At 44.1% G+C, this 13,734-nt stretch overlaps 3 protein-coding genes across 3 annotated transcripts; 2 read left to right on the top strand and 1 right to left on the bottom strand.

Moving 5' to 3' along the window:
- The first annotated feature begins 405 nt into the window (after positions 1 to 405).
- On the top strand, positions 406 to 5,412 carry LOC123446904. The gene is made up of 10 exons (XM_045123447.1): positions 406 to 703; positions 1,089 to 1,281; positions 1,364 to 1,521; positions 1,645 to 1,790; positions 2,829 to 2,891; positions 3,009 to 3,101; positions 3,595 to 3,756; positions 3,877 to 3,974; positions 4,053 to 4,204; positions 4,650 to 5,412. Exons 1-10 carry the CDS (start codon positions 490 to 492, stop codon positions 4,964 to 4,966), a joined length of 1,596 nt encoding a protein of 531 aa, XP_044979382.1. The 5' UTR covers positions 406 to 489; the 3' UTR covers positions 4,967 to 5,412.
- A 1,399-nt stretch (positions 5,413 to 6,811) lies between these two features.
- LOC123446905 (cationic amino acid transporter 3, mitochondrial) lies at positions 6,812 to 11,484 on the top strand. The gene is made up of 14 exons (XM_045123448.1): positions 6,812 to 7,192; positions 8,074 to 8,275; positions 8,405 to 8,489; positions 8,600 to 8,740; positions 8,824 to 8,942; positions 9,018 to 9,114; positions 9,195 to 9,367; positions 9,453 to 9,519; positions 9,724 to 9,882; positions 10,007 to 10,253; positions 10,372 to 10,480; positions 10,637 to 10,749; positions 10,834 to 10,909; positions 10,995 to 11,484. The coding sequence occupies exons 1-14, from the start codon at positions 7,051 to 7,053 to the stop codon at positions 11,146 to 11,148; spliced, it is 1,884 nt and encodes a 627-aa protein (XP_044979383.1). The 5' UTR covers positions 6,812 to 7,050; the 3' UTR covers positions 11,149 to 11,484.
- A 92-nt stretch (positions 11,485 to 11,576) lies between these two features.
- Positions 11,577 to 13,734, bottom strand: LOC123446906 (serine carboxypeptidase 1-like). Its single transcript, XM_045123449.1, has 6 exons — positions 13,326 to 13,734; positions 13,118 to 13,225; positions 12,468 to 13,015; positions 12,241 to 12,347; positions 12,049 to 12,138; positions 11,577 to 11,920 (listed from the first exon to the last, which is right to left on the bottom strand). Exons 1-6 carry the CDS (start codon positions 13,714 to 13,716, stop codon positions 11,710 to 11,712), a joined length of 1,455 nt encoding a protein of 484 aa, XP_044979384.1. The 5' UTR covers positions 13,717 to 13,734; the 3' UTR covers positions 11,577 to 11,709.

Consider the following 13,734-nt stretch of genomic DNA (forward strand, 5'->3'; position numbering starts at 1 on the left):
GCATCCCGTGGTCGCCTTGCAGCAGCACGGCCCGGATATGTAGAGCGAGCTCAGCCGGCGACGTCCGTCGCAATGGGAGAGGGTGCCAGGAAAGACGAAGGAGCGGAGATTTTCAAGATGAGGGGACGAGACTGGATCGTGGGAGAGGCGGAGGTCGATGGGTGGGCCAAGGGGCATGTGTCGGTCGATGGAGGCGGGTGTAGGTTGACCGTAAACAGTCGGTCGATTTTAGTCATTTCCCCCTCTTTTTTTTTTTTTTTTTTTGCCTAGTGGTATGCTAGCTTTTTGTATTTTTGAGAATATAATGCAAGTTTGGGTTTGGACGGCCATAAGATCTTGTGTCTATTTGCAACTGTCAAACCATAATTCCCTTTTTTTAATACTAACTCGGCTAAGCAAGTTGGTAAGTAGATACGCACACGCCACAAATGAAGCGGGTTTCTTAAACTCGACGGAAGAGAAGGCACGCGCCGCCGCGGGGTGGAGACGATGGCCCCCGCCGCCGCGGCGCCGGCGCCGGCCGCCACCGCCTGCTCCTCGTCGGCGAGCTCCGCGCGCCCGCCCTCCACCGCCTCCTCCTCCCAGTCGCCGCCCAGGCGCACGGTCCCGGCGCTCCTCCTCTTCATCTCCCTCGCCGCTCTCCTCATCCTCTCCTCCGGCGAGGCCCACGACCCCGACGCCGACTCCGGGCGCCCCCTCAAAGGTTCGCGCGCCCCGCCCCGCCCCGCGACCGCTCTCTGTGCTCGGATTTGGGTCCGTGCTGCGCGCGCGCGTGGGGATCGGTTCCGGCCTCCCGCTAGGGTTTAGGGTTTTTCCGCGGTCCTGCCTGCCTTCGAGTTCGGGATGCGTCCCCTCCCCGTGACTGTTGGTTGGGGCTTCGTTTCCGAATAGGATTTTTTTAGGTCGATTTTCTCTTCGCTTGCAGTATTGCGTCACCTTCTTTTTGGTCAAATATGTTCAGCAATTTGCCCTCAGAACTCGTGATCTGGGGTCAACTACTGGGGGGGTCGAGTGTTCATTTCTTCTTGTCGCAGTATCACACACACGCCTGTACCAATGTTGGACTAACTATTTATTCATTACTGCAGACGTTAGCTTGGAATATCCGGAGGTGACTTTTGCTCCCTCATCCATGGGTGGAATTTTCTGTGAGCGAATCCGCATATCTAAAATACCAAGGTGGCAGTTTCAAAGCTATGCAAATCAAATACATATAAGAATGAATGTCTCGCATTCATTGCCAGAAAAGTTCCATTGGAAAATACAGATTTGCTTTCATGGGTAAGTCTTGCATTGTCTGAAGAAAAAGAATGAATATATGCATCTTTGCTATGCAGCAAATTGAAGCGGTTTTCATTTCCAGGAATGTTTCTACCGGTCTGTGCCAATGTGAGATGGGTGAATGGCAAGCTCTGCAAGGTGGCACGTGGAATGCTGTCAAGTCTCCGTATAACAGCAGATATGTTGATGTGAAACTTACTGATAAGAAATCTGCTGTCTTCAGCCTTTCCATTCAAGAAGGTAAAGATTTCTTTCCCTGAAACCCTTCTGTTTCTACCAGTCATACATATTTAAGAGCATATGTATCTGCCCTTTTCTCTGAAATACTAATTCATCCTCGTTCCGTGTAATCAAAATTTGCAGAGCTTCAGAAGTGGCGTTTAGCTTGCCTTGGTATTGGATTTGTTCTGCTATTCCTGTCACCCATCGTTAGTAAATGGGCACCATTTTACTATAGCAGCTCTATGGCTCTTGGAATCCTACTTGTGGTGCTGATTGTCCTTTTCCAGGTACTGTTTTAGTCAAATACTTGTATATGATTCTCTTGATAAAGATTTCATTATTAAAAGAAGTGAAATGAAATTAATGCATTATGTTAGGATGACCTATTTTTCAAGGCTTTCTTGAAAGTTTTTCTATTAATCTAGTTGATTGATGTTCCATATTCTTAAGTACATGTAAGCTGCATGGATGCAGGTTAAATAGGCTTTGTTATTATGCTAGTTTCAAGTAGAGTACGCCATGAATCAAGTTTAAAGCTTGGCACCATGAGGATTCTTGCAGTTATATGCAAAGTGTTAATGCTGACATTTTTTAGCAAACCTAGAAACTTGAGTACACTACATTAAGTAAGATACTTATGCCCTGTAAACTTGATTTCGATGGAGATTCAACATAGCACTATAGTAATTCAGTAGTCCCTCGATCAACCATGCCGTAGTAGTATCTGAAGTTCTCTTGTACAAATACTTGAAAGTCAGGTCCATCTTGGTGATTTAGACATGAACAGCAAGCTTTTTAAGATAATACCTTAACGGTGTCTCTTATTTTATTGAACTTTGTAGCTCCTTGTAGCATCAGGTTGTGTACAGATGGACTAGCATCTTGTGAGTCTTCAGTGTTTGAACCATGTGAAGTTTTTTAGTGTATCAGTGGGAGGGTCTGATTGATCAACCAACAACGAAGTTTGGTGTTTACTTTAGTACATTTAATTAATACGGAATATTTTCTTGTAACTGGTACTGATTTTGCTGGTTGGGGAATCGTGAGCATTTCTGACGAGGGAGTTAATTTTTTATTATGTTCCTGTTTGTTTGTTTGTTCTCTACTCTTGTAGATAACTAGTTACTGATTTAATTTGATGTTACAGTAATCAAAACTGTACACCCCCAAGTTCCATAATCTTTGCTCAGTGCACATGATGCCAAGTTATCAGTGTGGCCCTGGCTACAATTTATGATAAAGAACAGTCATTCTCAATCATGTTTCTATTTATTTGCTGATGGATAATTGGGTCCCTTAATGTTTTGACCTTGTTCTTGTTATAGGGGATGAAACTGCTACCAATGGGCAAGAAAGGTTTATTTTACCTTACAATTTACGGATCTGTTGTAAGTTTTCTATATCGTCAGCATTCTGCTATAACATTTTATTACACCATAAATATGCCTATCTGAATATATTCTCTCTAATTCTTGATATATGTTCATTTCTTTTCCAATATTTAGTTGGGTGTTGGCTCCTACGCTGCACACTACTTCTCCTCAGTGGTTGCTTCTATTCTGGAAAACTTTGGCTTGAGTGAGGAGATGCACAATCCTGTAAGTAATTCATCCATCCAAGTATCAACTATAGAATTGGTGATCGAATAATACTTCTTTTTACCCAGCAAACAGCATGAGAGGCTCTTACGGTATATTATATTAATAGAAATAGAAAAGGATAATCATGGTATGATATGTAAAGGCCACATGGGCCAGAAGCCACATGTTACATCAAGAATTAATTATCCCAATGCCATCACAGAAATGCATAATTATGAAAGCACCGTTGAGTGTGAGGAAGACATTGTATTGTCCTTGTCCATATTTGTGATGGACTGACCTAGTTCCTAGGATACGATTTAGCCTAGTTTTTGTTCGCCCTTTTGCATGGTACTATATCATTTGCTAGCAATCTTCTGACTTCTCAATTATTTTTCTTGTCAGAAATGGTTCACATTATTTTGTCTTGTCTAGTAATAATACTCATTTCCACTACTTTGGGTAATCTTTAAGCTCTTCAAATAACACAATGTATTGAAATGAATTATAGGTGTCAATCTTCCTGCTGGTAGCAGTTGTCTTGACTGGAGCTGGTTTTGGCTATTGGATGGTGAGGAGATATATCATTTCAAAAGATGGCTGTGTTGATGCCGGGATAGCACAGTTTGTCAAGTGGGCTATGCGTGTTGTTGGAATGTTCTTTGTTATGCAGGTGGTCTTCTTTTCAAATGCTAAGTATTCTTCTCATGCATCTATGAGGACTCTGAATCTCAGTCAGTGCCTACATCAGATTTTATTCTCTTTGAAATTCATGTTTGACATTATCTTGTAGAGCACACTCGACCCTATTCTAGCATTCGCTGCTCTAGCTGCTACCTCGTGGGTTTGCTCTGTATTGACAACAAAGAAAGTTCACAAGCCAACGGCACCGTGAGTGTCCCTTGAGTTAATCACTGTTGTGAATTTGCTGTTGCTATTGAAGCCCTGAATATGCTGATTCTGCTGCAGGAAGCGAAAACAATCAAATGTTTCTTCTCATCCAAGGTTTACTCAAGTATCACCGAACACTCGCCAGGTCCAGTTCTTAAGTCCATCATCAAGGGCGGGTACTGGAAGAGCCACAACAACACAGTATGGTTGGAACTATTTAGCCAATGGAGGTATAGTAACCACTATCATTGTCTGCATACTACTGTGAGTCCAGTGTAACTGCCACAACTCGTAAGTCGTAAGTAACCTCAGCATATTTAAGGATGCAAATTGGTGGATGCTCCCATCGCAAATATAAAATAAAATTGGTGGATGCTCGGGTGCCCTCTGCCCCCAGCTAGTTCAATCAAATGAAGCATTTTATTTTTTTGAAAATACGTGTTTTGGGAATTTTTACTTCATTTGATTGAACTAGTTAGTGTCGGAGGGTACCCATTTGCATCCCTGGGCCACATATTCTTGTGTTGCTCTCTGCTTGTCTTTGGTAATTGGTACTAGGAACTAGTAATGATGTTTTAGGCATATTTAACTCCAGAAAACCTATAAAACCCTCAACTCTGGCGCATTGAAGCATTTGACATAATAACTAGCCAACTGTTGTTGTTGTCTTTGCAGGTCTGGCCTCCTCAGCACTGGTAAAGAGGCTAGCACCCAATCAAGACGAAGACTACTACTCCACCTTCCACAACATCGAACCACGGAAGTACTCAAAGAGAGAATGGGAGGAGTTCACCGAGGAATCGACCAGAAACGCACTGATGGAGCACACAGCCACCCCAGAGTTTGCCCAATGGGCTGCTGACAACGCTCACCGGCTGCGGGTGGAGCGGGACGACTCGTCCGAGGACGAGTCGATTGAGACCTCCTCAGGCTCTTCCGAAGAGGCCGAGAAAGGCGGAAAAGCTTCTAGTCTGTTGGGCAGGTTCATGTGATATCGTCACCCGACTAAAGCTGCTTTTGCGGACGATGTGTATAAGGTAGGATTGGGAACTTGGTAGCAGTAGCTAGTAGGAGGTGGAAGTTCATCGTCTCCACGCGGTTCGCCATTGCGGCAGAATGCTTGGTGACTGTAGGCTGTTAGCTGGTTGGTTAACCACCGTCATCCATCTCAATTCGACAACTGATGTTAGGTTTAGCCGGCAGTCTGCCATCCATGGATCTTTAAGTTTTAGCCGATGCATCAGGGGACATGGGCCGGTGCCATTCGATGGATTAGGGACCTTCGATCCTGTCGGGATCTTGCCATTGTCTTGTTGAACATCTCATGTTTCATTCTCAGGTGTGAGGGTAGCATTTCAAGGATCTTTATCTGTTGTTAGCCAGGCATGTAAACCAGATTGTTTGGGCATGTAGATCAACTGGAGTTGGTTGCTGTAAACCGTTCGCTGGACCCACACACACACAAAAAAAACCGTTTTCTGGAATTCAAGCTCGAGGCATCCTGCAGAGAGGCGCACACGCTTTACCACTTGGGCTGAAGCAGTTTTTGTGGAAACATGTACTGTGGAAATTCTGAACAATTTTGAAATTCTTAAACAAAAATTGAAATTATGAATATTTTTTTGAGAATTTAAGCAAAATTTTAAATTATGAACATCTTTTAGATTATTTTTTTGGAATTCCAAACATTGTTTGAGAATTTAAACGAAATTCGAATTTCTGAATATTTTTTGTGAATTTAAATACATTTTAGAATTCAAAACATTTTTTAAGAATTTAAACAAAATTCTGAATATTTTTTGTGAATTTAAATACATTTTGGAATTCCAAACATTTTATTAGATTTGCTTTGAAAGTTTGAACATTTTCTGAGAATTGAAAGAAATTTTGAAAATGTAAACATTTTCTGAGGTTCGGGGCGAGCATGGCTGGCCCATGCACCCTATCTGGGCATGCTCTATCCACTGGGAGGCCCTTTTGCATGAGATGTGCATAGTCGAGGTGAATCCATACACCTTGCCAAACAATATAAAGCAGGTTCTGCGGAAAAAAATTAAGCTCATGTATCCTCCATGCATCCTACCGAGCACACACGAAGTGTTCGCTCGAAGCTGCTCCCTTGACGAACGAAATCATTTGATCGGGTCGGCAGATGTTAGAGTCCTTTCAAATTTGTATTACTTACAAAAGGTAGCAATGTTCTACTATTCTCGTTCTTTACTTGTGTTTTTCGTCCTTGGCAAAAAATAAAGAAAACAATTCTCCAAAACATGATTTTCTTGTGCAGTGAAACAACTCAACATAAAAAATCATAAATTTATTTTTCAGATTCACAGGGGGACATTGTTTTAATCATACCATCTGGAAATTTATAATTTGCAAAGCAATGACAGTTTTATAAATTAGCATGACCTTTTCTATATTTTTCATATCATGGCAATTATACATTCATGTTTCCTCTGTTTTTCATGAGAAAAAAATGTTTTCTTCTCATGGCAATAATTCATTTTGTGCTTTCTTGTTTTTTTTATAAGACAATGTGTTTTTTGATCACTGCATTTGCAAAAACAGTAAACTCGGCCTCTGTATCAATAGGGTTCGCCTTGACCCACCCGCGACGAACAATCGAGGGAGGCGAGACGTTCGCCGGGAGCTGCTCCCCCGGCGAACGAAATCGTTCGATCGGCCCTCTCCTCCGGCGACCGGTCGCCAGATAATAGAGTGCTTTTTTTCCCTAACAATCCTAAAAAAAAGATATTAGAGTGTTTTAGAAATTTTGTAGGCACTCCTACTCATAAAAGGAAATAATGTACTACTCCTATTACTAGTATTGTACTAATCCTGTAATTGTATTCCATAAAAACAGAATCCACGAGTAGTATTGAGGAGGACGGCGGCGACTGAATCTCAATCCTTCTTTGACTCGCGATATTCCTCCTCCTCCTCCTCCTCACGAAACCAACACTTGCGTCGCTTTCTCGCCGCCCAATCCCCGCGTAAACCGCCGGAACCCGATGCCCTTATCCGCCCTCTGATCGAGACTCCTTGGCTCTCGGCGTCGGCAATCCCACCCCCGATGGCATTGCAGATTGGCGGCGGCGGCGGCGGGTTGCGGGGCCTGATGCGGCGGAAGCCGGTCGACTCCGACAGGGCCCGCGCCGAGGGGCAGCAGCAGCAGCTCGCCAAGGAGCTCAACGTCCTCGAGCTGGTCGCGATCGGTGCGGCGACGTCCTTCCCTTCCCTTCCCTCCGCCTTTTTCTGCCCTCTTCTTTTCTGCCCGTAGCGTATATCTGTAATGGAAAAAAGCGAGCCCCTTTTTTTGTGGTTTGGGGACTGCAGGTTTCCTGGTGGAAACGCTCCTGTTTGTACTAAACCCACGGGTCTTGGATCACCGGAGCCGCTAGATTAATTTGGAGGATTTGCTTTATTTTTCCAGATTATTCTGCTTATATGCGTTTCAATACTTACTTTTGAGAGTTTATTATCGGGGTAAATTGTTTCTACTTAGGACAGACCTTTTCTAAATTCCTTTGCCATGGTACTCTGTTCTCCTCTATGTAAACAAATTACAGTGAATAAAATAAATCAGCTTTTACATTAGTATCTTAAAAAACTGGATGCTTATATTAGCACTTCTATTTTTGGTACTACGTAGTTGTTTTGTTTCAACCTGTTAACTGGTGCTGAAATCAGTTCAAATTCAGAAACAAAAGGGAGGTCCTTGTTGGTTTGGCCACTGGAAGGTGGTCATCATCATACTGCAACCTTGATTTTGTCGTCATCTTGTGCAGTATATATACTCATTAGCTTAAATCATAGTTCCGCTCGTGCTGCGTGCTTGTATGCTGCCTCCTTGCTTAAGCACAATTGTGGTTGCACAACTATTCTTATAATCTGCTGCAGAAAAGTATAATAAAATAAAACAGCCATGGAGTATAAACATTTTTGTTAGACAAATATCTGATAGACAAATGGCATTGGCAAATATTTGAGATTCTAGATTTAATGAAGTATTTTTCCCTACTACATGCATTTCTTGTGTGAATTTTTTATATATATTGATTGAAGATTGTTGATGAACCCTTGCGTTATTTACCAGGGGTTGGTTCGACAATTGGAGCTGGAGTATATGTTCTTGTCGGAACAGTTGCCAGGGAGCATGCTGGTCCAGCATTGGCAGTTTCGTTCCTGATAGCTGGAATAGCTGCTGCACTTTCAGCATTCTGTTATGCCGAGCTTGCTAGCCGTTGCCCCTCTGCTGGAAGCGCCTATCACTATTCATATATCTGCATTGGCGAAGGGTAAAAATTACTGGCCCCATGGCATAGATTGCATTCTATACCATGGTGAATTCTGTTATCATGTTACATTTAATAAGATCTTATAAGGCCAGCATGATCTAACATGGTTCACACGTTGTATTTATCTAGCGTTGCCTGGCTGATTGGCTGGTCTTTAGTGCTGGAATATACTCTTGGCGGATCTGCTGTTGCCCGTGGCATATCCCCCAATTTAGTGAGTGTCATCTCTCTTTCTTAGAGCTTTGTCCTGTGCAAGTTTGGTCAATGCTTCAACTACCACTCTGCTATATTCCTTATTCTGTGAACTTACATTTCTCTTTTCAGGCCTTGTTTTTTGGAGGACCAGATAGCTTGCCATGGATTTTAGCACGGCATCAACTTCCATGGTTTGACATTATTGTTGATCCCTGTGCTGCTGCTCTTGTTCTTGCTGTCACTGCTTTATTATGCCTAGGGATAAAAGAGGTTGGTATTGCTCAGGTTATGAGATTGCTCGTTTCCCCAAAATATAGGACCGTCAATGACTGTTGTATTTGAATTTCTTGCAGAGCTCGTTTGTACAAGGGATTGTGACCATTCTGAATGCCTGTGTGATGCTATTTGTGATAATAGCAGGTTGTTATATTGGTTTCCAGATTGGATGGGATGGCTATAAGGTCACTGACGGGTATGTACCCTAAAAGCTCGCACATACTGCAGAGAGGTTGCTAGTGGAAAAATTTCACGGAGCTATACTTTTCAGGTATTTTCCGTACGGAGTAAATGGAGTGCTTGCTGGATCAGCAACTGTTTTCTTTGCATACATCGGCTTTGACACAGTAGCCAGTACTGCTGAGGAGGTAAGGAGAAGGTCCTACTTATTGACTTTGTCCACCTCCGCTGAGGAGATATTTGACTTTTGTTGTTTTTACTTCTACAGGTGAAGAACCCACAACGAGATCTACCTCTGGGAATAGGAGCAGCATTGTCTATTTGCTGTTTCTTGTACATGATGGTCGCTGTTGTTATTGTTGGGATTGTACCGTATTTTGCTATGGACCCAGATACACCTATTTCATCCGCCTTTGCAAAACATGGAATGCAGTGGGCAATGTAAGGACTCAATTCCCTTTTTTTCTATGCTGTTGGCTATAATGGTCATCTAGCGTGTTTCTGACTGAATTATTCACTATTTTAGGTATGTTGTCACGAGTGGTGCTGTTCTTGCACTGTGTTCAACCTTGATGGGCTCACTTCTTCCACAGGTATACAAACACATCACTTGGTGTGTGACTCAAACTAATGATAATTAGCAGTCTTCTACCCTACAACATTTAGTCTATATGGAATTGCCGTACTTGGGGCAGCTACTATTCCGCAGTACGCAAGCAAACATAGCCTTGTAGCTAGCTGAAGCTGAGTGACTTTCAAAATAGTTGCTAAAATACTTGAGTTTTTCATCCTCGCAGCCTAGAATACTGATGGCCATGGCAAGAGATGGACTGTTACCATCTTTCTTCTCCGACGTGAACAAGCAGACACAAGTACCTGTCAAGGGCACAGTTGTGGCTGGTATCTGTGCTGCTGCTCTAGCGTTTTTCATGGATGTTTCTCAGTTGGCAGGAATGGTAAGAAAACATCAAGCCGTTGTCATTTGCATATTTTGATCTGATGGTCTTGTACAAATAAAAATAACAGTGCTGCATAGATTTAAGTAACATGAAGAGAAATTTAAACGCTTGATGGTTTCAGGTCAGTGTGGGCACACTCCTCGCGTTCACCATAGTGGCAGTATCGATCTTGATACTCAGATATGTTCCTCCAGAGGAGGTCCCTCTATCATCATCTCAGCGAGAGTCAATGGGTTTGAACCAAGAATATGATGAAGAAAAGGGCAGGGATCCACTTGGAGATGAGATCCGCGACACATCTCAAATAAAGGATTTGATTGTGACAGAACCAATGAAGGACCCTCTTCTCGAGAAGAAGCAATACAAAGGTAATGTGCACATAGTTGCTTTCAGATTTAAACTAGTCGTTCCATTTTCCCCACAAGCAGTGCGTTTTTTATAACGAAAGCTAACCAAGATAAATGGCCTTTCCTTATAATATATTAGGCACGATGGATGAGATGAAGCGTCGAAAGATAGCCGCTTTCAGCATAGGGTCTGTTTGTCTAGGAGTTCTGGTCCTCACGGCTTCAGCTTCTGCCACATGGCTACCTTTGTAAGTATGCATATAGTTGGGAAAGAGATATTCATATGCCTCATTGTTTTTTTTAAAGAAAATGGAAGCTTTATTACCCCCAGTCTCTATAATTGTGCAGTTTATTACAAGTCACCAGAAAGTCTTGACAAATATATGTTTGTCTCTTATTGTCAGCCTACCGCTTTGCATTGGTTGCATTGTTGGCGGTGTGCTACTCATACCTGGTCTTGTTGTACTCTGCTGGATTGACCAAGATGATGGCAGGCACTCTTTTGGTCATTCTGGAGGTACCTTAAACTGCTTGTCTTTTTTTTTTTCCCAGTTGAAGAGGATGCGAGTTTCTTTAGGCTGAAATCTGTCTTTGCTTGCAGGATTCATGTGCCCCTTTGTTCCGTTTCTACCTGTTGTGTGCATCCTCATAAATACATATCTGTTGATAAACCTGGGGTAAGTGCACATAATTAGATGCTTACTTCGTTTCCTTTTTTTTCTGTCAAGTATCCTGAATAATCAGTTTCAATGTGTTTTTCAGCGGTGATGCGTGGCTGAGAGTCGGGATATGGCTGCTGATAGGTATTCTCGTCTACATTTTCTACGGGCGAACCCGCAGCTCGCTAGTCGACGTTGTGTACGCCCCTGTGGCTAAGGCCGATGCACGCAGGAGTTCATCTGGTTTCATGTCCTAGAAAAGAACCGTCACACCGTGGAGCTGACAAAACCTCGCCGGCCCTCAGATGCTCATAGATGTGCAGCCGGATATCAGCCAGCCCGGAAGGGCCTGTTGAATTGTTGGAGCCTAGTCGACGACAGGGTCTGATTGATGCAGTTTTTTTGGGGACCGTGCATGAGAATGATCAGCATACAAAGTAGAGTTTGGATTGGGTGGTGGCGTGTGTGATTGTTTGTAATTCATTCATGTATAAGAGGTGAAAAAGCCCCTTGTACTGGAACGGGTGAATACTGACTGAAAACAGGTGATGGATGGAATCTTACAAAATTTGCAACACAAACCATTTCTTTCAGAGTTTCAAGTGTTATACAGTTATTACCAACAACAACAACAACAAAAAATGTGCATTTGCTGTTTTGTCTCTGTATAAATGTGAACCTTGAAACAAACACGGTGAAGCCGGAACAAAGCAGAAATGTCTGGAGGTCTGGATTTTGAAGCATTGATAGGTCACTGCTGCAACAATTTGTGCTTTCTCTCAAAACAAAAACAAAACAAAAACAAAAAACGGAAGTAACTAGCTAGTATTCCCTGTTGAATGGAGGAAGGATCCCTGTGAGGAAGGACTGGAGCAGGTGGCGAAGGTGAACCCTCGGGCGTACTGCTGGACATAGCCCCCTACCTCGTGCCCGGCTGTCCACGGGCGCCACGGCTCCACGACGGAGAGGTTGAGGTCGCGGACCGTGTACCTCGTGCCGGTGAAGGGGCAAACGGAGTCGAAATCCCCACTGAAAATCATTTCGTCAGTTTCAGCATCAACCAATAAGAACGACATCTTTGTCATGCAAGAAAGGAAAAGAACAGAAAATGACGGCATCTTTGTCCGATGGTCTGCGAAATCCTCGTGCCGGCGTACCTGAAGAGCCATATGGGCAGGCCGCGGTTGATTAGCCGTTTCAAGGTTGGCACCATGGTGTCCGGTGAGTCCTTGAAATCCTCAAAGGATCTGCACAGCACAGGGGCAAGTTGAGGAATGAAAGAAAGAAGAATGTACAGGCAAGTTGAAGTAGCAGGCTGATCAAAGCTAAAATCTTCAACACTGGCTAACCTGCAATCGAGCCATTTGGTTTCTCTGGCATGGAGAGCCTTCTGAACTTGAGGGCTGTTGAGGTAGGCCTTGGTAGGCACATAGCTGCACGGATCATACCCGGGCAACTGAAAATGATAATGCGTGCGCGTGTCCATAGGGGTGATTGTATGTAAGCATCCACGATTGTACCGCTTAAAAAGGAAGAAAACAAATCGATAAAACTTGCACGTTTTTTGGTTACGTACGTAAGTGCTGGAATAGTAGGAGCCGTTGGCGTCGATGATGCAGGTGGGACCGTATATGTTGTCGTGATCCAGGATGCCGTCTTGGCATTCGATGACGGCATGGTAGCACCTCACGTTGATCGAGGAGCGATCGATGCTGCAGCTGCTGGCGATGTCGGCCCAGACCTCGTCGGAGATGGCACCGTGGCTCCACAGGTACTCGTAGTGCCCTATGAGGTTCTTCATCTTGTCGAGGTAAGGGTTGCCGACCATGATACCCTTGAGATTAATGGTGTTGTTGTTGTTGTTGTTGTTGTTGTTGCTTTTGTTGTTGTTGTTGTGTGCTAAGATGGTGGCGGCGAGTTGGGGGATGTAGTGGCCGGCGTAGCTCTCCCCGGTGATGTACAAGGGGCGCGCCTTGTACTCGGGGAACCTGTCGAGCCAGTTGAGAAGGAAGATGTAGGCGTCCTGGGCAGCCATTGGATCCCCCATCCTATCGTAATCGGAGGAGGTGTTGGAGTAGGAGAATCCCACACCGGCGGGTGATTCCAGGAAGATGACATTGGCCACTGCAGATCACATCTTATATATGTGATGGAGGCAGATCGAATGACATTCGAATGACATTAATTTCAAAAGGCGGAACGGAATGGATGGTCATTGAAAATTACCCTTGTTCCAGGCATGCTTGTTCACCGTGAGGGTTTTTCCATCCCTGTTTGCACGGAACGGACCCAATTCTCGCATCGCTCCGTGGCCGAGCGATGAGCATCCAGGCCCTGCTCCACACCAAACCCTTGTGATGTTGCAACTGTACAATCACGGTGCAACACAATTCAACAATAGATGTAGCAACCCTTTTTTTAGCATCTTCCTTACCTCCGTTGAGCCACAGGAGGAGTGGCTTCGCCATTGCATCGTCGGGCGATTCCACGAAGTAGTAGAAGAGAGCACGGCCGTTGTGGCTGTCGACGGTCACGTACCCGCCGTATTGTCCGAAGTCGACGCCCTCCGGCTGCCCCGGCAGCGCCGTGATCTTGTCGGACGCCTTTTGAGCGCCGGGGTCGGAGACCGGGTACTCATCTGTTCGGAGGTCACTGATGATTTCGAGAAATGGCTTGTCATGTAAACTAGGATCACTAGTGGTGGTGCTGCTCGTTGTTCTAGATAAAAGGAATTTTGTGAGATGGGCCTCTTGAGATGCACGGGCGTGCAATGCCAAAGCGGGAATAAAAAGCAAAACGTGCAATGCAGCAGCAGCAAACTTCATGACCAATATCTCGGATCT

This window comes from Hordeum vulgare, chromosome 4H, assembly GCF_904849725.1.
Source record: "Hordeum vulgare subsp. vulgare chromosome 4H, MorexV3_pseudomolecules_assembly, whole genome shotgun sequence".
Classification (NCBI taxonomy): Eukaryota; Viridiplantae; Streptophyta; class Magnoliopsida; order Poales; family Poaceae; genus Hordeum; species Hordeum vulgare.